General features: G+C 48.1%; 1 protein-coding gene across 2 annotated transcripts; it reads right to left on the bottom strand.

The window, feature by feature from the left end:
- Nucleotides 1-88: 88 nt before the first annotated feature.
- Nucleotides 89-26,417, bottom strand: JAML (junction adhesion molecule like). 2 transcript variants are annotated; one of them, XM_039229390.1, is made up of 10 exons: nt 26,322-26,415; nt 21,304-21,368; nt 18,366-18,520; nt 16,327-16,552; nt 12,444-12,553; nt 9,796-10,015; nt 6,745-6,883; nt 4,537-4,597; nt 2,931-3,017; nt 89-589 (listed from the first exon to the last, which is right to left on the bottom strand). In XM_039229390.1, exons 2-10 carry the CDS (start codon nt 21,344-21,346, stop codon nt 497-499), a joined length of 1,134 nt encoding a protein of 377 aa, XP_039085321.1. In that variant the 5' UTR covers nt 21,347-21,368; nt 26,322-26,415; the 3' UTR covers nt 89-496. The 2 variants fall into 2 exon arrangements, with proteins under 2 accessions (XP_039085321.1, XP_039085322.1); XM_039229391.1 differs by lacking the exon at nt 89-589 and adding an exon at nt 663-974 and having other exon boundaries at nt 26,322-26,417.
- Between the last annotated feature and the right edge of the window lie 1,182 nt (nt 26,418-27,599).

The following is a 27,599-nucleotide window of genomic DNA, read 5'->3' as shown; positions in this document are numbered from 1 at the left end:
ATGGACTCCTGACTATAAATTCCTCACCAAAGACTCCACATCCCCCTCAACCGGAAGGGCGGTGGTGGGGGGGGGGGTACAAACAGGATGATTTCCACAAGCCACGTTTATTTAGGGGTAATTTGTCAAATGAGCCATTTGGGTTGGGTTTTATTTCTGTGATTCTTCCCAGTAACCCATCCACGAAGACCAGCATCCAAGTGGAGGACCCACTGGAATGGGTGAGGCCGTTGCAGACGCCCGGTCGGGGTCCCCAGAGCCAGGGTCCCGCTCCGGAAGGACCGCCTCCATGCTTCTCGCCATCGGGGCCTGTTCCTCCTGAGCTGTCCGGTCTTTCTGCCAGGTTCTGAACCCTCCTTCTTCAGCCTTTTGATCAATGAGGCAGGAAACCAACTGGGTTGGGGACAGGGGTCCGGAAAGACCAGGACAGTGACTCAGGACACACAGAGGGAGAGTCTCTGCCCCTGCGAAGGACAAAAGGAGATCTCCTTTCTTCTCAAAAGGCTGACTTTGGTGTTGGAATTCCCCCAGCGGACTTTTCTCCAGGCGGGCTATTCGGGGCTGACCTCAGAGAAGGCCACACTGGGTGCTGTGGGGGGGGGGGGGGGGGGGGGGGGGGGGGGGGGGGGGGGGGGGGGGGGGGGGGTGGAGAGGCAAGACACAGAGCCCACATGTAAGTATTTTGATCCTAATAGTTACCATTTTTGAACTCCTTCCGTCAATCTGGCCCAGTTCTGAATTTCACAAGCACTGACTCTTTAGATCCTCACCACCTGGGAGGGACGTAGTCTTCTTCTCATTTTAAGGATGAGGAAACGGAGGCTCAGAGAGGCTAAGTTACCTGCCCAGAACCATCTAGCTTCTAAAGCACAGAGCCAGGATTTGGACTCGGGTCTGTCCGGCTTCAAAGCTCGTGATGTCAATCACTGTGCCATACAGCCTCGGAAAGGGGACACAGCATGGTGCTCTCTTCACTGAAATAAATGTGATCGATTCAACAACAACATCAAAAATCACAGGCTTATTGCTATCACATCTATACCTGTGGTCTCAAACAAATGGCCTGCGGGCCAAAATCCATCCAGAGGCTTACTAATTTGGCACACGGTCTTTAAAATAACTTGGGGCACCTGGGTGGCTCAGTCGGTTAAGCATCCAACTTCGGCTGAGGTCATGATCTCACAGTTTGTGGGTTTGAGCCCCGCATCAGGCTCTATACTGACAGCTAAGAGCCTGGAGCCTGCTTTGAATTCTGTGTCTCCCTCTCTCTCTCTGACCCTCCCCTGCTCACACTCTCTCTCTCTCTCTCTCTCAGAAATAAATTTTTAAAAACATTAAAAAAAATAAAAATAATTTTTAAAAAATTATAAAATAACTTGACCAGGGGCGCCTAGGTGGCTCAGTCGATAAAGCGTCCGACTTCAGCTCAGATCATTATCTCATGGTTTGTGGGTTTGAGCCCCGCATCAGGCTCTGTGCTGACAGCTCAGAGCCTGGAGCCTGCTTCAGATTCTGTGTCTCCTCTCTCTCTGCCCCTCCCCTCCTTGCACTCTGTCTCTCTGTCTCTCTCTCAAAAATAAATGAACGTTAAAAAAATTATTTTTGATAAGATAATTTGGCCAGCCCCTAAAGGCCTTTGAGTTCTGTGGCTTTGGCCTCTCAGCCCACTTGCTTGATTTGGTTCTGTTTCAAGAGGATGGAAGTGCATCTTCCAGTTTCAATCCAGGTGCCTACACTGAACACGGGGAAGGTAGACCCGAGTTCCTGCAAATAGTGTCGTCCAGGTGATGACACGCTCAGCAGCAGCGACCACATGGCTGTCATCGGCAGGTCTCTAAGAGGCCGGACAAGGCCTGGCAGGGACGGCAGCATCACACGGCAGTAGCAAGAGAAGGACAGAGGGGTAAACATGGCTACACGCAACTTCAGAGCCGAGCTCCTGTTTCTCTCGGCGGAACCGGGCCAGGGCCCTGATCTCGCACTTCCTTGGCAGGGTCTTTCTCTGCTGCCGTCATCCGGGAGTCATGAGTTCTCAGTGACGGGGACAATCACAGACCATCACTCCCCAAACAGCAGAGGCCGGCTTCTGGGGCCCAGCAAAACACTGCTCCTCTCATGGCTGGTGCGCCTACAGTTAGCCTGCAAATAGCACCGTGCCCGTCGCCGGCTCACCCCGCCTGTCCTTACTCCTACTCACTGCACACCAGGTGCCTTTTCTACGTGCTGTACTTCCTTGGGGAGTGGAGGGAGGGGAAAGAAGGAATCCGACTCCATAGTATTATACGGAATGCAGCACACGGCCTTCCTGGTGATCAGAGGATGTCTGAACATCGTGAGTCATGGAATTTAAAAATGTAAGAGTTTAAAATGTAAGACTCTTGATCTTGGCACAGGTCATGATCTCACGGTTCGTGAGTTCGAGCCCCGAGTCTCCTCTCTGCACTCCTCCCCTACTTGTTCTCTCTCTCTCTCTCTCTACTACACCATCAAAATAAATAAACTTTTAAAGATTTTTTAAAAATAAAAAGTTAAAGGATAAAAATGGAAGAATTGGAAGGGACTCTGGGATAGGAGGGAAGATTGCAACACAACGTTTGTCTGAGGAGCTACAGTACCCACCTTATTAGGGTGTGTTGAACCTCTAAGAGGCAGGGAGGGCATTCGCTCATCTCTGACAAAGGTGCCTCTTCTCGCCACTAAGATCCATCACCGTTGGCCCCAAGGACCCTTACTACTGGAGACTGGCCATGAGGGCAAGACTGGTGTTACTCTTCTGCCCAGCAGGGCTTCAGCATCTGAGACGTCCCTACTACTTAGAAAAATCTCTGCCCTCATCAGATTGACGTCCCCAGGTGACCTAGCCATGCCCACCACCTAGGAGTCTGCCATATGCTCGCCAGCTCCTTCTCCACTGCCCGGACCACTCTCACCATGGTCATGTAGGTGGCCTCTGCTCTTCCACTTGAGTCTTCTTCCTCAATCAGCTCACGTGTGGTTACTGAGGAGTAAACATGTTTCTAGAGGGGGAGGAAATGGTATAAATGTTCCTAAAAATCAGCAAATGTTACATGCCAGAGAAAAAGGCCTTCTACTACTATTCACAGGGCAGCAACACCAGACGGTTATTGAGAGCTAGAAAATTATCATCGATAATGGTAATTCAGTCCCCAGTCTTCCCGAAAATTAAGAAAACTGGCTAGTCAGCAAAGAGCGCTATCTTAAGAACCACATTCTTTGCTTCAAAAGAGAAACATCTTTGGATGGCCATTTAGGGAACAGCAGGAAATTCTTATCTTGCCAGATTATTTGTACTATGTGCTTATTTCCTTCTAACTAGAGGCATGGCAGAATGGCATTGAGCAGCAGCTAACTGGGGTCATCGCTTTGACAGGGCGGATGCGGCAGGGACAGCCCTCCCTGAACCTCACATCTGTGAGGTCTGCCAGCTGTACTTTTCCTGTCACTATCTAGGCAGGCGATCTCATCCAGTGACAAGTTCTTGGGCTTCTGGAGGCTCCTGTTGTGACAAAATCCTACTCTTGGGTCATAAACAGGACAAAAGATGGAAAAGTAAATATTCGAAGAAGAGTTTTTAAAGGGAGGGAGAAGGGAGGGAGGGGGAAGGGAGGAAGGGATGGGAAGGGAGAGAGAGAAGGGAGGGAGGGAGAAGGGAGGGAGGGATGGAGGGAGGGGGAAGGGAGAGAGGGAGGAAGGAAAAAAGGAAAGGAAGGGAAATTCAAGGAAATGAATTCATTTCTCAGTCTCTAATAGCGATTATTTTTAGCTCCATTACAAACTAATATGGAAGAGGGGCGCCTGGGTGGCTTAGTCGGTTAAGCGTCCGACTTTCGCTTAAGTCATGATCTCACGGTTCGTGGGTTCGAGCCCCGCGTCGGGCTCTGTGCTGACTGCCAGCTCTGAGCCTGGAGCCTGTTTCAGTCTGTGACTCCCTCTCTCTCTGACCCTCCCCTGCTCATGCTGTCTCTCTCTCTCTCTCCTAGAAATAAATAAAACATAAAAAAAATTAAAAAAAAAAAAAAAAACTAATATGGAAGAGCTTCTTCTTGATCCTTCTACTGAAGGCCCCCGAATATTTCATCTGAACTGTTGAGTCCTTCACCTAACTCCTGAAAGCACCACAATTCTCCCTCACGGCTGCCATAGATTAAGAAGCTCTTGCAGATCATCAGGTTATCTGAATTTACAACGGGACAGATATGTTTGTCCTCATCCTCATCTCACTGGTGAGAGAAGTGTGGCTTGAATGGGGATTTTCTGGCTCTAAGTCCAGTGCTCCTTTCTCCAGCTCTACCAGGGGGCCCCACAGCCCCACCACACTGCCACCTTGGGGACTCTCACTCGTGTAATGAAGACTTCCTGAGCCCCTGCCCCGTGCCCAGCGCTGGCCGGCGTGCTGAGACACGACACTGAGTGAGACGGTTCACAGAGGAACTGACGACACCCCCTCCAGGCTGGAGCCCAGTTCACCCCACCCCGCACCCCACCCGCAGCAGAACCACAGAGTCCTTCCCTTACCTCTGGATCAGGCTTCTGAATGTTCTCCAGGCTTTTTACCAGGGTTGTGGGTGCTCCTGAGCTGCAAGGCATGAAAGTCAGGGCAGTTACCTGGGCAGCACAGGAGACCCCACAGAGCTTTGTGAAGGGGGCGGGGGGGGGGCCACAGGGGAGGAAGGTCCACCGCCAGCACCACCCAGCTCGCATTGAAACCTGAGGAGAGCGTCTCCCTGATGGAGAGCAGCAAGGGATTCTGGAGACAGTCTGGGCTGAACAACAGCTTTGACTTCGCTGTTGTCTAACATCTTTCTGCCCACACACTTTCAAGTGAACTAACAGTGAGGGCGGCGGGAGGAGAGTGTATCCTAACCGAGGACTAGGGAAACGTAGCTGAACCAGCAGGGGGCGACAGAAGCTCAGCGACACCCAGTTACAAGGGTTCTTGGCCACCCAGGGGAGGAGGCCGAGCAGAATCAGAGCCACGGGCTCCCTGAGCTGCCAGCTCTGGCCCCTTCCCAGCCCTTGGCCTTTGATCTCTTGACCATCTGCCCTCTGCATCTGCCACTGAATACACTTCCTTTTTCTCTGCTCTGGCCTAGGGAAGAGCTAAAAAAAAAAAATCAGGGTTGAAGCTAGAAACCAGGTGTTTTTTGTCTTTATGTGGAGAAGGTATTTCTCTCCTCTTATCCGATCATAAAGCTGTGTGTTCTCATTGTAAAATAAGTCAAATAATAAAGAAACAGAGAGGGGTGCCTGGGTGGCTCAGTCGGCTGAACATCCGTCTCTTGATTTTGGCTCAGGTCATGATCTCAGGGTTCATGAGTTCGAGCCCTGAGTCAGGCTGGGTGCTAACAGCACAAAGCCTGCTTGGGATTCTCTCTCTCTCTCTCTCTCTCTCTCTCTCTCTCTTTCTCGCTCTCTCTCTCTGCTCCTCACCCCCCCCACACACACACACAAGTACGCTCTCTCTCAAAGTAAATAAACAAAACATTTTTAAAAATAAAAGAAACCTAAAAAAACATTAAAAAAAAATTAAAAAAAAATAAATAAATAAAAGAAACCTAAAGAGTTGGAAATTGAAGTTCCAGTAAATCTCCTACCCTTCATGGGACCCAGCTTCTCTTTTCTCCCAAATAGCACTACTAATACTTGGGGATTATTCTTCCAAACTCTCTGAATACAGGCCTAAGCGCACTCTCACAAATATATTTATTGTATATAATTTTCTTTTCTATAAAAATGAGATCATATCATATATTCTGTAATCCTGCTCCCAGGACATTTTTCCATGTTGTTACATTTGGGATTGTGTCATGTGTCACCGAATGGAACACCTATACTGTGAATCATTACCTTTCTGACAGTCACTGAGGATGATTTCCGTGTTCCGTTATCACCGCTGCTATAGCAACTGTGTTTACAAATCTCAGCATAGCAGTCTGATTATGTCCTTAAGGTAAGCTAGTAGACGCGGAAGTACTGATCTCATTTTGTGGGAAACGGAGGCTCAGAGTGGACAGGCGAGTTGATGTGGTTGTCTAACTCTTGGCTCAGTGCCACGTGCATGACCAGAGCAAACACCCTCGGAGCGGCCGACCAAGTTCAAACCGAGTCAGAGAGGCCCTGGGGAGCGGAGGTGTAAACCCAGAAGGCACAAGCACTTTGTGTGGAAGGTGTGTTTTATGGGGAGAGGAGACCCGGAAGCCAGCACTCCTTAGTCTGAATGGGGGCTTTTGCCCACTGGCAGCATTTCAACAAGAGAGCCAACTTGCCCTAGCGACAGATTTCGTCATCAACACTTGGCTAAATGGAGGGCCACGGGCCTGCCAGTGGCCACTGAAACACGGCTGCCACGTCAGAGCACCAAGAACTGAGCTTCTGTGTGAAGTGTATGTTGCGGATAATCCAAACACCATTCCTCTCAGGCACCGAATGGCACAATTACAGCTCTTGCAAAAGATTTATACTCAATAATGCTCTCCTTAGGCCGCCATTTATGAAAGAGCTGATAATCTTTGTGAAATGCCAAAGTGAGTGAAGAGGGCGTAGGGATGTGTGAGGCCTTTCTGGAGCGCAGTGAACAGGGGGGTGGGGTCCCCATCTAGACGAGATCTAATTTGACAACCACAGATGATTCTGATTTAAAGTAACCCCCTTGTGTGAAAATGGCCCTATCATGCTTCCACTCCAGGTTAGAGGCACCATCAGCGTCCCAGCCCAGCCCTTTACCTCTTATTCCTGTGGGTTTTCTTCATGATCAATATCAGGACAGGAAGCAGGAGGATCGTGCCGCAGACAATCCCCACGATGATCACCAGCTGATTCCCACCCAGGAGCTCAGGTCTGAGGGCTGCTGGGGTCACCAGTGCTTGGGAAAGGAGAAGAGCAACGAGAGCGTCTCAATATTTCAGGAAAAGAGCTGAGGGTCCCACAAGTTCTCTACCAAGTAGCAACAGCCAAGTTAGGGAGCTGGAGGAGAAAGCCAGACTCCACCCCATGTTGAAACCCTAGGATTCCAGCTGTCCCCATTAGGTGGAAAACCAAGCCTGGCTCCCTTGCTCACCCCTACAGTATAGATCAAGGCGGGTGGGAGAAGAGACTAGCACCTTACCTACAGCAGAGTTTCCTTTTACATTAAAAATCTATCTTAAAATAAAATAACAGATGTTTTAGAGGCTGTAGATCTTTCTATGAGAAAGTGGTTGGTTTCGGAAGGATAGATGCTATAATACCCAGCCTCACAGTCAGAATCTCGAGTAAGTCCCTCCACTTCTAACCATATGGTACCCTTCATCCATTTCCTCATTTCCCTCTGAATACATACAGAAACACCTCCTGGGGGCCGGATATCACCAGGCACAGAAGCCACAAAGACAACGCGTGGTCCCTAATCTCAGGGAGAGAGACAAACACATCAACAGAGAACCACCGACTGCCCTAGGTGCCATGATGGAAGGTGCCACATGGGGCACGGAAGGGCACAGAGGAAACAGGGTACCCAGTTCTACGGGAGGCAGATAAGGATTTCTCAGCAAAAGTTTTCAAGTTTAAAACTTTTAAGGAAACACCAAGTTTGTTGGGCAGACAATATGGGAAAGGATGGTGGTGCACATTACGCACAGAGTCTGGAGGGCCGACAGAATGGTACGCTCAGAAACTAGAAATAGTTCCGTGGGTCTGGTTCAAGGCTGCATTTGTGGGCACAGTAGAGAATTCGGCCGGATAGATAACAGAGTCTCAGTCATGAAGGGCCTTGATGAGCCCAGCCAAGAGTCTGGCTTTTTTTTGGTAGACAATGGAGAAACCACTGGAAGATTATTAGCACCAGACAGAATGTGGAGCTCTGTGGCTTACAGGATGGTGCCGAGAGCCGCAGGAAGAATGAGAGCTGGGCCCGAGGATGAGAGCAGACACTCACTAGAGGCTCACAGGCCAAGCCAGAGAGGAAGACAGCCAGAGCAGGTGCAGCGCTGGGAAGAAGGCAGACTCAAAATCAGTAGCAGACACGACAGAACTTGTTGACCTGTTAGATTGGAGGTCACGGGAAAGGGAAGGGTCAGGTACAAGCCCAGGCATCCGGCTAGGTAACTGCAGGTGGCAACGGCGTTAACTGAGGCAGAAGAGAGGGGCTGGGGAGATGTGAGCAGGGGCAGGTTTGGATATGTTGCATTTGAAGAACTTGTGGACCATCTGGCTAGAATTTGGATGTGAAGGAAGGAAGGAGAGAAGGAAGGGAGGAAGGAAGGAAGGAAGAAGGAGGAGGGAGGAAGGGAAGAAGGGGGGACAAAGGAGGGAAGGAGGGAGGAAGGGCAGAAGGGAACCCAACATAAACTATACTGAACAGAGAGAGGACACAGCGTCCACTCCTACTCGGGTAAAGGCTGCTGAGGATGGGCGGCTAGATCACCACTGGGGTGCGAGCCAGAGCAGAGGCAGAAGCCGAAGCCGGGATGTGTTGTGCTAAGGAATTAATGGAGCTGAGACCAGAGACCCCACATTCGGCCACTGAGCAAGCTACCAGGCTAAGTCAAGAAGGAAATACATGACTGATTGCAGTGACGGTTGCACAACTCTGAATATTCTAAGAACCACCGAGTCGTATGCTTTCAATGGGTGAGTTGTATGGTATGTGTACTGTATCTGTTTTAAGGAGAAAAAAAAAAAAAAAAAGACAGGATGATTGCTAAAGTAGATGAGGGCAGAAGGTGGGAGGAAGAGCTGAGTGTATTTATAGGCTGGGGAGCAGAAGCCGGTAGAAAGTACGAGGTTCCTGAGCGGGAGAAGATGCCACCTGAGCACAGAGGTTCAGTTAAGCTCGGGATGCGGGGGCGGGGAGCCAGGGGAGGGGGAGGGGCGGACAGAGGTAAGGGGGAAGGCAGATGGAGGCAAGCCCGTGGCTGGGGAAGGGCTTGGAGGTTGAGTGAGCTCCCGCTACTGGCGTGTATTTTCTCTGGGAAGCGGAAAATAAGACTTCATATTTGCGAGGAGGTGAAGAAACCCACGTATCCTGCTTCGCTCTCCGGCTGGGACCCTTTGCTGTTACAAGGAGGTGCTTCTGTCGACTCAAATCTCTGGTCAGAGGCACTGAGGTGCATTCCAACCTCACCCATGTCCCCGCCCCAACAAACCACAGCCAACCCCCAGCGAAGGCTCTAGCAAAAAGGCAATGTCCACAGGCCACATCCTGACTGCTAACCATGTGCCGGTTTAACATTAACCCCTCACTGATCGACCTCTGTCGGTCCACACAAAAGAGTCTTTATTCTCCTGCATACCACTGGCTTTAATGTACAGGGCTGGCCAGAATTCAGAAAACACCTCTATTTTGGGCTCCAGTCTCTTCCTGTTTTCTCTCTGTTCCGTGCTGTCTCTCACCCCCTCACCGGGTCATTTTCCCGTCCACTACGGAGCCCACAGCATCCAAGGAAAAACTGACTTGGGACATCAACTACAATCCGTCTCGGAGCTCCTGTCCCTCTAAATCAGTGTATCACACTGGCAGTGAGTGAGTTCAGGCAGAAGGCTGGTGTCCACCAAACACCAGCTCCTTAGACCTTAGGTACCCGCAAGGCCAGAACTCGAGCGCTCGAGGCAAGCAAGGGGCCTAGGGCTCCAAATGTCACTCTCAAGGCTACTGAAGTCTAGGGTGCAAGTATTTGTGAGAGACAGATGCCCCCCTGAAATTCTGCCCCCTAAATGCCTCTCCGGCCTCACTCTAGTCCCGGCCATGCCTACCCGCTATGAGGCCCCCTCCGCCCTCCCCGGCCAAACGTCAGATACTTCGGGGCTCTTTCAGGATCACGTGCAGCACAGTGGTTTTCTTGAAGGTCAGGTCCCCCAGGTGTATGCTGCAGGTGTAACTTCCTCTGTCAGACTCCCTCACTCCGTGGAGCACGATAGACGCATCGTTGCGGGCAACGTCCCCCACCAGGGTGACGCGGCTCCGGGGGGAGCGCACAGGTACGCTGAGTTTGGAGGAATAATGCAACAGAACCTCCTCCTGGAAGGGAAAGGCAAACTATGAGTTTGCAAGGAGCAAGGAAGGCGGGGCATGGGCAAGGTGGAGTGGGGGGCTCCCAGGACTCCCAGGGCCCTGTCTGTGTGGGCAGTGAAGTATGAACCGAACCATGAACTAGCTCCCATGAGCAGAGAGGGATGAGGAAAGTGGAAGGAGAGACCTTCCCTTCCTCTACTTCTCCAGGAAAAGGAAGTGAAGGCGCACCTTTACTTCCTATGGCATTTTGGTTGCGTTTCCAGTAGGCACTGAAACACATCTAAAACGAAACTCCGAAGTCTTCCCCCAAAGCAGTTCCTTCCGGTCCATCCCATTTCGGTAAAGGCAATGTCTTCTTCCAGATGCTCAGGCGAAAAAGCTTGAGGTCCTCCTATTAAACCCCTCGCTTTCTTAAACCCACATTGAAAATCCCTCAGCAACCTCTGTCACCTCTACCTTTAAGATACGTCTCAAATCTAGCCACTTTTCACCTCCTCCATGCTTACCATTCTGGTCCAAGCTACCCCTTCCCTCACCTGAATTCCCGCAAGGAGCTTCCTTACTCGTCTCCCTGCTTTCTCCCAACTAGTCTATTCTCAGCAGATGAGCCCTTAGAAATAGAAGGTAAATCACGTTACTCCTCTGCTCAACATCCAATGCCCAACCCCCCATTTCTGCTAAAAGTACAAGGCCCTCCATGATCTGCCCCACTCCATTTTCCTCTCCGATGTCATCTTCTACTTTTTCTTCCCTCGCTTCCCTGGGTCACTTCATCACTTCACTCCAGTCACACTGGCCTCTTTGCTCTCCTTGAGTACTGGCCTCAGGGCCTTTGCACTTTCTGCTCTCTATGCCTGGGACATCCTTCCCTCCCAAAATATACATGGTTTGCTCCCTCACTTCAAAACTCTGCTCAAATGTCATCTTTTCAGTGAGGCCTCTTCTGACCACCTCTATAAAATAAGAACCACAAATGCCTGCTTTCTTGTTCTTCATCTCTCTTACTAATACCTGACATAGTATGTATTAGTTTCCTCAATATTTTACTGTGCATCTCCCTCAATCTTGATCGTAAGTATCCCATCAGGGCAGGAGCTCTGAGTGTTAGCCACATAGGTGCTTAAAACACCTGTTCAATGAGTAAGTGTTGGAATTTTTTATAAAGGCAAGTAAGTATTACCATTTTTTAAAGCTTTTGGGCACCTGGGTGGCTCAGTCAGTTGAGCGTCTGACTCTCGGTTTTGGCTCAGGTCATGATCTCATGGTTTCGTGGGTTTGAGCCCCACATCGGGCACTGTGCTGAGCCTGCTTAGGATTCTCTCTCTCTCTTCTCTCTCTACCCCTCCTCTACTCACCCTCTCTCTGTCTCTCACAAATAAACAAATAAGCCCCCCTCCAAATGTTTAAACCTTTAAGAAAAGGAAATGGGTATACAGATACACACGTGAATGCAAAACCTGGTCTCTAAACTCTTATCTCTCGTGTTTTGAATTCACAGCTCAAGAGGTTCACTCTTAACCTGTTTTGTTGTGACTCCCTTAGCAGTTGACATCTAGACGCGTGACAAGTTCTCAGAGGTAAACCTGGGACTGCGTGTTATTCCCCCTAGGCCACCGTGATGCCACACTTCCAGGCCCACTCACATGGCATACAGAAACCAAGTGAGTGAGTACTAACGGCTTCTTAATAGAGATGACTGGGAATATGTCCTAATTTAGAAAAGATAAACCTTTTCTAAACTTTGCACCCTAATTTTTATTAACACCCCACCTGGGATGTCCCAAAAGCACACCTCGCCCCACGTGCGCAGCAGCAGGCACGAACGACATCTCCAGTCTCGTGAACTAACCTGCTGCTTGCCGGCAAGTTCCCATGAACCACTGCACATGTTGGCCCCCGGGACCTACTAATGCCAACACCTGAAGAACCCATAAAGGCAAAGAAAATTCCCTCCATCCTGTAAGTGGGGCACAGAAGAAAACTTACAAAAGTAACCGAAATAAAAATAATGTGATGATTCTTATGCCCCTCCCAGAGCTTAGAGACAAGGACACAAAAGTCACTCCCCCCCCTTATTCTCCCATGGACTCTACAAAGAGAAGGGAAAGGAGGAAGGAAATCAAAATGCAGTGGCCAAGTCACGTACAAATGCTTTGCACGGATGACCTAATACATGTGCTTTGACAGCCCTAAGAGCTAAGCCGCAGGAATATCATACTCCTCCTCTTCCTCATCTGCATTAGAGGATGGTTCCCAGCAGGAAGCTAAAGTTGCCCACAGCCCTGTGGCTGAGCTGGAGGCTCAGCTCTAACAAGCTCCGAAGCCCACCCCTTGCCACACGGCACCTGTTGCCCCAATTCCCCCCCTTGCCACACTGTCCTGACACCATCAGGCAGGGGCTTTGACTACCACACAGCAGTTCCTCCCCTTTTACCTTGGCGTGCTCCCTTGAGAACGTCCAGTCCACCTTGGTCATGCGTTTCTCTCCTGTGCTCTGGAGAACACACCCCAGCTGAGTCGAGTCACCCACGTGGGCCATGAGCTCTGGAGATAAAATGGTAACTCAAGTCAAACCCAAGGTATAATCTACAGAAGTCAAAGAGCTTCTAGAAAGAGGTCATGGTGAGCCAAAAGATCGTCAGCCCCATAATATCAATGTCACCCCCAAATACCGCACACATTCGCTCCGCAGATGGGCCAGATGGTCCCATGTGGACGGAGTACTCATAAGCCCCTTACTCACAGCACAGCCCACGGCTGAGAGAATACCCACGGCCACCCACACACGGCAACTCTGAGGGGGTCTTCACACCACAGTAAACGTGTTCAGATTCCCTTTCATTCCCAGCTCCTTCCCCTTTTCCAGAATTTCTCTCGAGTCCCAACTCCACTTCAAGTTTATACTACAGAAAGCACAGAAAATCTTGAAGCCCTCTCTTTCTTTCTTTCTTTTTTTTTTTTGAAGCCCCCTTCTTTCCGTTCACCAACTTAGAAGCCCACATCTGCTGAACATAAACAGGAAGTGGAGAGTCACAGAATTCTCCTGCCTCTGTGTAACCCACTGGCTCTTTGAGCTGAAAAGCTGAATCACGGGTGACTTTCTTCAATTTATTTTACAAGATGTCTTAGGACTTGCTTAGGACAGTTCTGGCTACGGGACAGGTCACAGGACTGCTTGCTAATTAGGCCAAACAATAGACAGCTTTTCTCTTGGCTCATCTTTCTGTTTTGTTCCCTGCCCTCACTCCCCAGAGAGATTCCCCCCTTCCCCTGCTTCTGGCTTCCCAACTCCTAGACTTCTCCTTCTGCTTTTTTTGTAGAAGCAACTGACCCCATCATATGTTTAGTGCATAAATCATTTCAAGGGCCTCTGACAATAAAAAGAAAAATTAGCAAAATGTTTCTGGTGTTTCAATAATGTGCTACACAAATCAACCACAAAGCCAGTCAAGAAATGAAAGGCAGGAAGGTGTTTAGGAAGACACAAGCCTAGGTCTTAACTGGACAGAATTTCTTCCAAAGAGCAATAAGCAATGCTCATGAAGGAGCAAGCACAGTGCATAAGCCGACCTTTTCATCCAAATTGTTTCTGAGAGAACATGAACTTCCTACTCAGCAGGAGAGATGCACAATAGGAGGAAAGCAAAAGAAAATATTATGAACTTGAAGGGCGCCTGGGTGGCTCAGTCGGTTAAGGGTCTGAGTTCGTCTCAGGTCAAGATCTCACGGTTCATGGGTTCGAGCCTTGTGTCAGGCTCTGTGCTGACAGTTAGCTCAGACCCTGGAGCCTGCTTCGGATTCTTTGTTTCCCTCTATCTCTGACCCTCCCCTGCTCACACTGCCTCTCTCTCTCTCTCTCTCTCTCTCTCTCTCTCTCTCCCCCCCTCCCTCTCTCTCAGAAATAAATAAAACATTTAAAAAAATTTTTTTAAAGAAAGAAAATATTATGAACTTGAAACTCCACGGCAGGCATCATTTTGAAAGTAATAAAAATTCACTCCAAAGAATACGGGTAGGGAAAGTCCCCCTAAGTCCAACAGCACATTAAGAGCTGAACTCTATTTTTTTAAGCTTGTTTATTTATTCTGAGAGAGAGAGAGAAAGAGATCACAAGCAGGCTCCGTACTGTCGCGAGGAATCTGATGTGGAGCTCAAACTCACACCATGAGATCATGACCTGAGCTGAAGTCTGACACTCAACCGACTGAGCCACCCAGGCGCCCCTTCTCTATGATATTTAAAATAAGAACTATGAGGAAAGGGGCGCCTGGGTGGCTTAGTCGGTTAAGCGTCCGACTTTCGCTTAGGTCATGATCTCGCAGTTCGTGGGTTCAAGCCCCGTGTCAGGCTCTGTGCTGACTGCCAGCTCAGAGCCTGGAGCCTGTTTCAGTCTGTGACTCCCTCTCTCTCTGGCCCTCCCCTGCTCATGCTGTCTCTCTCTCTCTCTTCTAGAAATAAATAAAACATTAAAAAAATTAAAAAAAAAAAGAACTATGAGGAAAAAGGAAATGAAGGAGTCGGATCATAGAAAAATTATAAACCAAGGAGTAAACATAGAGAAAAGTATAGATGGCTTCATGAGGGGAAGACAACCTCTATCAAGCAAGTTGGACAACTTTCCAGTGGCCACCAGGCAAATTTTTAGGACTTGGCTCTACTCCCTTTCCGGCCACAAGGGAAAAATAAATACAGGTGGCTCCCCTGGCTAGAGGGGAAATATCTGACAAACCCTAAAATTGTTCTAGCCTGTTTCCATGGATTGTCCAATTCTGAAACTGGCTCCTTTTGGGTCATGCCCTCTGAGTCTCTTCAAAGAGGGAAAAGGCTCCTATTTCGTAGATCGTATTTGTATGGACAAGCATTTGGGGCTGGCATCAGAGGACAAAGCAGCAAGGAGTAGCCCAATGACGATCCTTGGGGAAATAGCTGGTTTATTTCCTTTCTGGAGAACTACAGTTTTGAAATCAAAAGGCAAATGTCGGCTGGAAGAAAGTAGGGGGGGTGCACCTGGGTGGCTCAGTCAGTTAAGCGTCTGACTCTTGCTTTCAGCTCAGGTCATGGTCTCATTGTTTGTGAGATCGAGCCCCACATCTAACAGGCTCTGCGCTGTTCGCTTGGGATTTTCTCTCCCCCTCCTCTCTCTCAGAATAAGTAAATTAACTTTAAAACAAAAAAGAAAAAGGAAAAAAGGAGGGAAATTTAGGAGAGAGGCCAGAGGCTACCTTCTACAATTCCTTCCACAACTCCACTTTTTAGAAACCGGATTCCAAGTGAGGGATGCCAATTCAAGAATTTTATCCACTTGGCAAATGTTTATCCAGAGCTTACTCTGCCAGGCACGGTGTCCAGGGCTGGTCAGAGGACCAAGAATACAGACCTGGGCGAACAGGGAAGATTTCACTGGGCAGGTGTGATGGACACCACCACAGAGGCACACAGTGGACCTGACCACCATAGAGGCGAGGAGGTCCAGATTCCAGCAAGCTTTCCTGAGACCATAGACTGTTCCTTCAACATACACTTTGAAAGAATATATCTAATTCTAGGGTTTTTAAGATTTGTTTTTTTCTAAGGCAGCAGGATTCTTCCTTCAAACAAAATCTTATCTGGCAGCCCAATGAACAAAACAGGAGAAAGATCAAGGACTTTGGTTGCACTTGAAGGGAAGCCCGAGGTCCTACCTGACCGGACCCTCTATTAACCCCCTGCCCTGCTCGCACCCTTTGTACAGGCTCCCAGGTTCCTTGGACTTTTCAGGTTCTACACAGCACAGTGTGAAAACCACCAATCTACTGAAGCCATGCCCTCCATTTACAAATGGAAAGACAAAGTCCAAAGAAGATAGACAGACCCTCTCATTTCTTTTCCGTCCCCCAGAACACTTACCAGAGCAACCCACAAAATAGGGACATGGCGTCACGGAGGATTACTGATGGGAAGTACCAGGACAGAGTAAAAGGAATAGGGACTTTGATGTCAGAGGCTCCAGGGTTCAAGTACTAGATACACCATTTAATAAACATGCGCCCTTAGGCAAGTCGCACCTAAGCCTCTCTGAGCCTCAAGTTACTTCATCTGTAAAATGAAAAGACCAATACTGCCTACACAGCATTTTCATCATGGTGGAACACATTTAAGGTAATAATAAAATATTCACTCTCATGATTTTTCTTTAAAGAACACCAGTTATTGCGGATTCACTGTGTGGTAAGTACCTAGACCAAAGGTGGGCACTTGTTCAGCAAAGTCAGTCTCTTCCCTCTTTGCACATCAAATCTCTTGCCCCTTCGCCCTTCTCTAAGTAAGCACTCATGTACCTTTGGTTTCCTCTGGTAGAACATGCAGCACCACCTCTTTCTTGAACACCAGGCTCTCCATTTCAAACCGGATCTCACAAGTATAGGTTCCCTGGTCAGCTTCTTCCACATTTTGGAGCAGGAGAGAGCCGTCATTGCACGAGAGGTCTCCCACCAAGCGCACACGGTTCTGGAAGCGCCCCACAGGCACGCTGAGGTTGGCGTAATAGTACAGCACGTAATCATCCTGGAGAGCAACACAACGTTGGGGAAAAAGCTAAAGTCTCCGGCACCAGACCTAGGAGTCTGGATCCAAAAGACCCTGCTCTGTGGAGACAGCGGCATCACCACCACCACCACCGTCATCATCACCATCACCATCATCATCGTCATTGTCGTCATCCTTGTGATTCAAAGGTGCTTGGTATCCAGTTTATAATAATAATGTGCCGGGTAACACTCTAACATGAACAAGGCCCTGTGCCTTATTTCACACAAGGACCAACGGTGAACTATGGTCCACACATACTCGTTTCTTACAGTCTGAGATAAAATGTAACATCCACTCTGAGGGTCACTCTGGGGACTCAAACTCACAACTTTTAAAAACCTTCTCTTGGGGCGCCTGGGTGGCTTAGTCGGTTAAGCGTCCGACTTTCGCTTAGGTCATGATCTCGCGGTTCGTGGGTTCGAGCCCCGCGCTCTCTCTGACCCTCCCCTGCTCACGCTGTCTCTCTCTCTCTCTCTCCTAGAAATAAATAAAAATTTTTTAAAAAAAAAACACCTTCTCTCATCTCCATGCTGTTTTCTGCTACGGCCCCTGGATCCAATGGCATTCAACACCTTGAGGCAATCCCCCAGACTGGTGGTGGCGACAGTCCCTAGTGGGCTGGCCATCACCCCCTACTTCCCACCCACCTCCAGGCAGCATATCATACAGCTTGCAAAGGAGTCATCATCACGGACTGGGAAGGGACTTGGGACATTCTTACTTCTCCTTACACCATTGGCCTATCCCTCTCATAATAAAAAATTCTAATAAAAATCTGAGCGAGAAAAGTATCATAGAAATAACACCCTATGAGCTACGTAAAGAGTATTTCATTTATGGGGTGCCTGGGTGGCTTAGTCGGTTAAGCGTCCGACTTTCGCTTAGGTCATGATCTCATGGTTCATGAGTTCGAGCCCCTCGTCGGGCTCTGTGCTGACTGCCAGCTCAGGGCCTGGAGCCTGTTTCAGAGACTGTGTCTCCCTCTCTCTCTGACCCTTCCCTGCTCACGCTGTCTCTCTCTCTTGCCTGGAAATAAATAAAACATTAAAAAAATTTAAAAAAAAAAGAGTACTTCATTTGTACGCTTCGGGACCTTACTGTTAGTAACGCATTACTTAGGATATATTTCACAAATGATCCTGAGATATGAGCATCTCTACAGAGTCTCTGATAAGGTGTATGCACCATTTCCCACTCCAAAGAGCTCCCATGAAAGCCTCCCCTCCCCACCACCCCCTCCCCCCGCCCCAGCCATGCTTCATCTGCTAATCCCAACACTTGAAGTAGCCATGAAGGAGAGAGAGATGATTCCCTGGCATATCAATGGGGCATGGAGTGCTGAAAGAATCTGGTCCTCTTCCCCCCGAAAAAAGATTACTGTGACATCATTCTTATGCCTCTTCTGTCTAGCCCAATGCTCTCACTCTTCTCAGCCCTCCCAGCTGCCTAAACTACTCTACAAAGGACAAATATCAAGAAACAAAAAGAGCTTTGTGTGCATGTCTTCCATTACTTCTCAATGACCCAAAAGGTAAGCATTACCATTATGACAATGACCTTCTTCTTCACAGATGAGGAAGCTGAAGTTCAGCAAGGTTGCGTAACTTGCCCAGCTGATTACACAGCCAAGGGGCCAGGCTAGGAAGGGGCCCAGTCTGACCAGCTTCAGACCCAAACTCTTACAACACTACCTCATGGCCCCTGCTGACCCAGTTCTCCCTCTCCCCATGCTGTTCCGGCACCACTGGCCAAGGGCTTCTACTACACAGTTGTATGTACCCCTTGTTACCTTGGCGTGCTCTCCTGGTGAGAACATCCAGTCTACCTTGGCCACACGTTTCTCTTCTGGGCTCTGGAAAACACACCCCAGCAGGGCTGAATCACCCACATGGACTGTCAGCTCAAGGGAGGGAACAATCAGGTCATTCAGGCCCAGGGAATAATCTATAGAAGTCAAAGGTAAGAGGAGACATCATTTAGACAAATACCCTCAACCACAAAAATCAGCATTAATCATCAAGTACTATAAGTCATCCCTCCCCAGATGACCCAACACAGACAAAGTACTCAGAGGCCCCTCATTCAAACCAGTCAGGCACTCCCAAGGGTAAGAGAAATACCCTCTAGGTATACACACGCCTCAAGCTGGAAGGGTTCCAGAATCTTCATATTGCAAAAATGCTAATTGGTCCTTTTCTCCTAACTGGTCCCTTCCCTGTTTCTGGAATTCCTTTCTCCCAGCTCCTTTCCTTCCTTTTGCTTTTTAAGTTTATTTCTTTATTTTGAGAGGGAGAGAAGGGAAGGAGCAGAGAGAGAGGGAGAGAGAAACCCAAGTGGGCTCCATGCCCAGTGCAGAGCCCAGTGCAGGGCTCGATCTCATGAACCATGAGATCATGACCTCAGCAGAAATCAAAAGTCGGATGCTTTAACTGACTGAGCCCCCCAGGCGCCCCTGAGTTCCCTTTCAGAGAGACCCTGACGTTCTCCTTCCAGGTCATGAATTCTGACACCCAAAACAGGAAATGACTTGTCTCTTGCTCCTAGATTCCCATGGGTTCTCTCTCTAAAAAGCCAACTCACAGGTATTTTTGCTTCCTTTTCTCCTTCTCTTTAGCTCCCTTACAAAAGCTTCTCTCTCACTTCGCTGGCTGATCCTGGCTGTCGTGCAGGTCCTTGTAATTAGACCAGTACGAGCACTGTTCTCCCCTTGGATTTTCTTTGTGTTTGTCTTCTCCCCCACTTCCCACCCCTGCTTTGCCGTCAAGCCCCGGCCTTTCAGCTTCTAGGTGTTTATGCTGTCACCACCCCGCTATCTGTATCTTGCTCAAGACATCTCTCTTTTCATTAAAAAAGGAAACCATTACACGGATATGTCCCTTTTCACAAGATGTGCTCTGTGCAGAGAGAACATTGAGAAAGACCCCTTTAGGTGCTGGCCAGTGTCTATCGAGGAAGAGCCAAGAGAACGCATATGGGAATAAACAGAAAATGTGCCAGTCTTTTCATGCAAGCTGTTGCCCTGAGAGAGGACAGCTAACTTCCTGCCCAACAGCAGGCACGCACAGCAGGGAAGACGGAAGAGAAAACATGAACTCTAAACCCTTGCGAGGGAAATTGTTTGGAAAGAAATCAAAATCAGTTCCAAAACCGATTTGGAATTTTCCCATAAGGAAGAACTGAGCAACTTCCCACGTGCTTAAAGGTGCTCTTACGCCTTTAATGTCATTTAATATTAAGCTAAGGTCTTTTAATATTAAGAGTGTAGAATTAAGTGAAGGTTAGCTAGAAAGCAGAGGCAGCCACCAAAGCGAAGAGAAACGGAGACCTGGCGGGTAACCTTTGTAGAGAAATGGCTGGAGAAAATGAGACTTTCTACAGAGAAAACACCTCTCTGCAAAGAAATACAAAACGCCCTGATGCCACCAAGCCACCGCTTACAGGGCTGACCTGTTAAGTCTCCAGCTGGAAGCGCCGAAATCTTCACGCTGCCTCCTCTGCCTCTGAGGATATGTCTAAATACCCTCAGAACACGACAACCCTGCTTCTGTGAGAAAAGATTCTCTTAAATACATACCATTTTCAGGTGTGTGTGTGTGTCTGTCTGTCTGTCTGCATAGTGGTACACATTCTCTGTTTCCTGGAATTAGAGCAAAGGCAGTACTTTCGTGCACATTGCTGCCAGTGTTTAGGTTACCATGCACAATTAAAAGCTAATCATAAAGAGCAAAACTAAGAGACTATGAGAGCAAAGCACCAAAGTCTCTTTGCTGCTTCCATGGGATAAAGAGAAATGGCAGGGAGTAGGGACGCCTGCGTGGCTCAGTCGATTAAGCGTCCGACCCCTGGTTTTGGCCCAGGTGGTGATCTCACGGTTTATGAGTTCGAGTCCTGTATCGGGCTCTGTGTGGACAGTGCAGAGCCTGCTTGGGATTCTGTCTCCCTCTCTCTCCCTACCCCTACCCATCCCCCCCCCAAAAAAAATAATTAAAAGTAAGCTTAAAAAGAAAAGAAAAGGTTGGGAGAAAGGACGGCCAACTTAGAAAGAAGAGCTGAACCACATAAGCAGCTGCCCAGAGCACAGAGGTTACTGGAGATTCCAAGCTGGCCTGATGGCAGGTGTGGGGGGGCGCGGAGGGAGGGGGGGTTGGAGGGGGTAGGGAAGGTTCAGAGGAGGTTTCCAGAAGGAAGTGGAGCTCAAAGAGAAACCCGAAGGATAAGGAAGCCTTAGGCACGGTAAGGTCCGGGGAGAGAAAAGTGTTCTGGGCAAAAGAAACTACCCCAGTCTGTGAAAGAGCTCAGTGCATTTGAGGAACCGCAAGAAGCCTGGGTAGCCAGAGCAGCAGCACACGACAGGGACTCTGCAACTCTCGCTGGTAATTTCATTTCCTGATCGAGACGAGCTGTGTTTTTTAGGCCACAAGTTAACGTGCAGGAATGCCAGAGAGAAATTTTCTTCGTATCGCAGAGGAAAGTCCTAAAGCACGCAATCAAGGACCCGAAGGCCTTCTGTTTCTAATAGAAACCAGAGGAAAATTCAGCTTTCCACGAAAGAGTTTGCTACCTAGCTTCTAAAGCAGCTGTTTCAGCAAAACTATGAAGTTCCAGGTTAGGGTTTCTGTTTTCCAGCAAACCAAAGGGAAATGAAAATGTATCAGGTTGGCTTTCATAAAAGCACGAGACTTAACAAGAACTCAGACCCCCTCCTCGGTCCCTTGGTTTCTACTTACCCAGGAACACTGGCATCAGGAGGAGTTTCAGGGGGCAAAACATGCCTGCTCTCTGACTTCCCAATCTTAAAAGAAAAAAAAAAAATAGCGTCAGGAGAAGTTTGTTAATTTAACAAACCCACCGTGAGTGGCTCTGTGGGCCAATCTCTGCCCGCGACACCAGGCTACAGACCTGAACAAGGACAAGGTGCCCACTCACGTGCAGTCTGCAAGTTGTGGGGAGGGGGGAGATGGAGAGGGGGAAAAAAGAAACAAATGAATGAACAAGAAAATAGCAGATGCTGGAAAGTGCCGTCGTGAAACAAAACAGAGCAGTGTTTGGAGAGTCGCCTGGGGGCCGCTTTAGATTGGCTGGAAGGGAAGGTTCTGTGAAAGTTGCTTTTCTAGAGGAAAAAAGCAATTTCAGGATGTCCTTGAAATGACAACCTTCGCCATCCTACAACCTAAGGATTTCACATAAACAAAGGATTACAGGTGACTCGGCGTGAGGTGTTTGCCTCTCTCTCCAACTAAATTAAAATGATCACTTTTAGGGGCGCCTGGGGGTCTCAATTGGTTAAGCATCTATCTCACAACTCATGAGTTCGAGTCCCGCGTCGGGCTCTGTGCTGACAGCTTGGAGGCTGGTGCCTGTTTCAGATTCTGTGTCTCCCTCTCTCTCTGCCCCTCCCCTGCTAGCGCTCTGTCTCTCTCCTCTTAAAAATAAAATAAACAATAAAAATGTTTTTTAATTATTACTTTTAAACATATAGAGAATGTTCAGGGTGTGTAGGAAAGGAGCTACACAAATAAAGAGAAAACTTTCAACCCAGTTAAGGCACTTACATGCTCTGTGGCACAAAGGAGATGCCTGAAATGTACATGGTGAGCTTTTTTTTGCCTTCCCTTCCCTCACCCCGCCCCGCCCCCCACGTTTTTAGGCAAGGCAGATGGCGTAGAATGAGACTCTCGGACTGTGCATGGGCAAGAAAGTATTTTTTAAGCATCTATATTATCTCTGTGGTATTAATTCCACTGTGTCTACCGGCTCCTGGGAAATGATTCATTTTTTCACTGTGCCCCACAATTTTCTTAATAAAACAGAACACCGACTCCAGGGAGTTACAATCCAACCAGTTCTGGGTTCCTACCAACCACTGTGTCTGGTCTCAGCCATGATCCCTGTCCCCCGAGCATCCTCTCGCTAGAAGAACGCTACCTAGAACCTTCTAGAAGGAAAGGTCTCTTGGTGTAACACCATCACAGTACCCCACCCAGCGCTGGTGGGAAGTCCACATACTGTGGCCATTTTAACTTGTAAAAAACGGTTACCTACGAGATTCCTTACCCGCATTCTACACAACAAAACCCTCCATCTGGAAAATCGGGGTCAGACTGTTCAAGGAGGTCTTACCCTACGTCCCACTTAGGCAGAGAAGTCAGTTGACCTTGCTGAACCTCAGTCTCCTTGCCTATAACACCAGGACAACAATGCGAAAATAGGATGACATAGGTAACGGTGCTTCGAAAAGTAGAAATCATTACCACAAAAGATCCTATTTTTCATAACCTAAAAATCAGATAGGAAATAGAATTTGAAGGGGTTTGGGTTCTGAGCACCTTCCTTTATAAGAATGGCAAATGATGAATCAGAATGAACTGGAAACTTTTTTAAGTTTCAATTTTTGAATCCCATCACAATGTAGATAATAATTACACTGACTCAGATATACCAAAAGTCATATTAAGTTTCTCCCAGACACCTCTGGTAAAAACACAGATCTCTCTCAAGATAGCCACTGTCGTCTTCTGGCTCTAAGACTCCCGTCCCACCCCACACATCCATGGGTAAGCATGATAAAGGGCTTCCTTCAGAGCGTGCATCATTGTAATTCATCATATCTGGGACATCTGAGATCCCTGAACATTCTGGATGAATCCCTCTTCGGGGAGTTGGTTGTGTTCCCTCTCTGTCCAGCTAACAGTCCTTGTACATTCCCCCGGGGCAGAGCACCCTCTGCTTGGAAGAGGATCAGCTGATTCGCAGGTCTAACACCAAACCCCGGTAAGTCCATCTTCTCAAGAAGGACCACATGTTCTTGTTTACAAGTGTTCCAGGCCTGTGCCGCAGTGCCAGTAAAGTATCCGGCATAAGCTGGGCAAGTGCCAATAGTTGCCAAAATGACTATCACATTGAAACCAACTTAGATATCCTACAACTCTTGGACCATTCAATCCCGAGGACACCGGTGATCCCGAAAGAGACTCTGAACCTCGTCACCAAACTCTAGCCACTCAGAGCCACACCCAACCAGTTTCAAACAAATTTGAAGAAATGTGCAAATAATCTAATGAATATAAGATATCAATATGTTTTCACTCATATGTGGATCTTGAGAAACGTAACAGAAGACCACTAGGGAAGGGAAGGAGGAAAAAATAGTTACCAACAGAGAGGGAGGCAAACCATAAGTGACTCCTAAATACAGAGAACAAACTGAGGGTGGATGTGGGGGGTGGCAGAGAGGGGGAAATGGGTGATGGGCACTGAGGAGAGCACTTGCTGGGATGAGCACTGGGTGTTGTATGGAAGCGATGAATCATGGGAATCTACCTCCAAAACCAAGAGCACACTTTACAAACTGTATGTCAGCCAATTCGACAACAAATTATATGTTTTTTTAAAAAGGATACAAGATATCATTTTGGTTCTAAGTACCCATATGCCCCTTTAGAACTCCCTGTGAATGAAGAGAGAAGCAATGAATTCATGGAAAAAGCACGGATTTGAATTCCTAAACAATTCTCTTCCTGGGTCCGACCTTCCATTAACGAATCCTTTGATCTCTGGGAAATCACTCACTCTCCTGGGCCTCATCCTTACCACTAAAGGATCGAACCTTCTCTCCCCCGTAGTTAATATAGGACCACACCAGAAATCAGTAGTTATATATGCAATAGTTCTGAGAGGGTTATGTGCCAGGTACTGCCCGAGTGCTCTTCACATTGACCCATGTAATCTCCGCAACAACCCTCTGAGGTCCCACAGACTGGGACGCTAAGGCACAGACTGGTGAAGTGACTTGCCTAATACTGCAGAGCCAGGATTCAAACCCAGGCATTCCAGATCAGGACCTGTCCCCTCACTGCCCCGTACTGCCCCTTGTGTTTGTGAAAGTATTCCATGTTTTAGAGCAAAACTTCTCCAAACTTCATTTATCCAAACAAGACGAATCTGCTCCCTGGACTAAGTGCTCTTCCCGCCTACTTCACCCAGTGAGCTCCTGCTCTGCTTTTAGATGTCAAGTTAACATGACTTCCCCAGGGAAATTTCTCCTGAGCCATGCTTACCAGCCACGTGTTTTGTGTTTTGTTTTGTTGCTGCTGTTGTTATTGTTTTAAAGTTTATTTACTTATTTATTTATTTAGAGAGAGAGAAAGCAGGGGAGGGGCAGAGAGAGAGGGAAGCAGAATTCCAAGCAGAGCCCAATGTGGGGCTTGAACCCACAAACCGTGAGATCATGACCTGAGCCGAAACCAAGAGTCAGACACTCAACCAACAGAGCCACCCAGGCGTCCTCCACCAAGTGACACGTTTTAAGAGCACTATTTCTCTCTCCTTTGGGGCACTTGTCACAATTTCTAATTATCTATTTATTTGTGGGCTTGTCTGATTAAAGTCTTGCTCTCCACCCTCACCTCCCAAGACTGTAAGCTCTACTATCTGAATAATGAAAATCAGAATCTTATATATACAAACATATAATAAATACATAAAATGAATCTTGGTCTTTAGAAACCCAGCCAAAGCATCAGATGCCCCTTCAGCACCTTGATAGTAAGACTCTATTTAAATTCTCAACTTCTGCCCCGCCTCTTCAGATCCTGACATCTCTTCACCAGATGCTCTTGAGATAATTCTGCACAGTGGGAAATCTCATGGGTTCGCCAAATATTTGGACCCGAGCTCACGGCGCTTTCACAATGTAACTCCTGGCAGATACCTTCCATCACTGCCGGGGCTGGGGAGGAGGGCAGGTTTTAACCATCAGACTGCCTCTCACATTATGAACAGTGCAGGGGAAGTGTTCCCCTCGGCTCAATTATGACAGAAAAACCTCTTCAGAATAGGGACTCAAGACAATGAGACAACCACACAGGATGTGAGAATGACCCGCTGATATTTCAATTTCACAAAGCAAAATAAGGGAGAGGTGCTGTCTCTGAGCACAAGCATTTGCCCCTCTAAAGGACAACCAACCACTGAGCAGACACCCGCACAGGCTTCCCTTCCCTCGCCCGCTCCCCCTGTGACGCTAAGTCCCCTCAATGCACCGCTGGCTGCACACCTGGGGGCTCTAGGGCTCTCGTTGTGTTTCAGCATCGTTATCCATGCATGAACTTCTGGAAACGCATCCTCACTTTGCCTTCCAAGACCGTTTCTCTTCCATCGGACTGGGAGGCTACGTGGCTCCCCATAAAACAGTCTTGATCATGTTGGCCAGCCCTTTACCCGAAGGGGACGTTGGAGGTCATCGCTCCCGCTGCCTCCTCAGGCCAGGTTACCTAACCCACCCTACATCAGGCTTTCAGGAGATCAGTGCCTTGCAAAGGACGTGACCAGTAAAGACAGTAGCCTAGCGCTCTTGAGAGCATTAAGTTTCTGACTTCTTAAGGTTAAACCCTGGTCTGTCTAGGATTGGGAGAAGAGAAACAGTGAGGGACAAGTCCTACCATGAGTTCAAGGGCAGCTAGGCACTGCTCTACCTAAAACCACAGGCAACTTATAAACAAAAGTCTTATTTATCATCAGCATCCTCATCATCTACTCTTTTCAGTAACAGCAAACCTGACCCCTCTTCTCTCTGAGGATCTTAACAGAGGCGACTATACCACAAAGAGGAAAAGTGTACCCACCAGGCTACCGTATACCCCCGTCTCTTCCTATAGGGGTAGAGAGCCCCTGCAAATGTGGCCATCAGATTAAAACCTTCAGAAGCAGCCTTCTTCTGCTTAAGAAATACGAAGCAATTGCTTACCCAAGCTGAGGCGCACGGAGGGGGAAGCCAAGCACTGAACTCCGCTACATGTGCAGTACCCAAGTCCGACTGAAGAGACTTCTACCAGCACAGAAGGTCAGACTCAGAGCAAACCAAATGCGTGCGTTCTGAAGTGGCTGCACAGATGCAAACAGGAACCTCTAAATCAGGGTTCTCCTTTCAGCTATCTGGCCCACGACCCAATTTTTATTTATATTTTCAATCTAAAAAGAAGAGATATATTCAACTTACCGAGAACAGCCTCATCCTCCAGACCTGAGCAGGCACCGGCTGCCGTTCTAGATTGCAAGCTCCCTGAGGGTGGGGTCCTGAATAGCACCAGGCAAACATTCCCCAAGAGAGAAGTCAGCTCCATGCAAACACAGTACAACAGATTTAAGATTAACATAGAACATTTTGCTCCGCTTAAAATACAGCAACCTCAAAAATAAAGATAAAAATAAAATAAAATAAAATAAAAAAGGGCGCCTGGGTGGCTCAGTTGGTTAAGTGTCTGACTCCTGATTCCAGCTCAGGTCATGATCCCAGGGTCATGGGATCAAGCCCCACAATGGGCTCTGAGCTGAGCATGGAGCCCACTTGAGATTCTCTCTCTCTCTCTCTCTCTCTCTCTCTCTTTCTCTCTCCCCCTCTCCTATGCTTGCTCTACCTACAATTTAAAAATAAAATAATAAAATAAAACTAAAATTACAGCAACTTCTCTTATTTTTTCTCTCAACACACAGGTATAATATAGCCAGACAGTTATCCAATCTCTGCTTCCAAAGAGAAGCCTGTTCAGTCCTCCAACTCACCATGTTGATTTCCTCTGACTATGTGATAGCATTTCCAGAACGCAAGTAGCATTTTACTCCCCTGGAACACCCCTTGAGTGATTTGGACACCTCAGATAAGAACTCAAAGCTTCTTCACTTCAAACTATCTTTTGCTTTTAAGTTGCCACTTCAGGGGGCACCTGGGTGACTCAGTCAGTGAAGCGTCCAACTTCGGCTCAGGTCATGATCTCATGGTTCGTGGGTTGAACCCCACATCAGACTCTGTGCTGACAGCTCAGAGCCTGGAGCCTGCTTGGGATTCTGTCTCCCTCTCTCCCTGCCCTTCCCCTGTTTGTGCTCTGTCTCTCAAAAATAAATAAATGTTTAAAAAATTTAAAAAAAATAAGTTGCCACTTCAAAATAAATGTTCTCAGTTGTGCACACCTTCAACCTTGCTTGGGCTGGCTTGACCTGCCTACACATGGCTATCGTGTTTTTTAGA

This window comes from Hyaena hyaena, unplaced genomic scaffold (genome assembly GCF_003009895.1).
Source record: "Hyaena hyaena isolate Hyena2069 unplaced genomic scaffold, ASM300989v1 scaffold_37, whole genome shotgun sequence".
Taxonomy (NCBI): Eukaryota; Metazoa; Chordata; class Mammalia; order Carnivora; family Hyaenidae; genus Hyaena; species Hyaena hyaena.
Note: the sequence above shows the minus strand (reverse complement) of the source record. Positions and strands in the feature narration are given on the sequence as shown.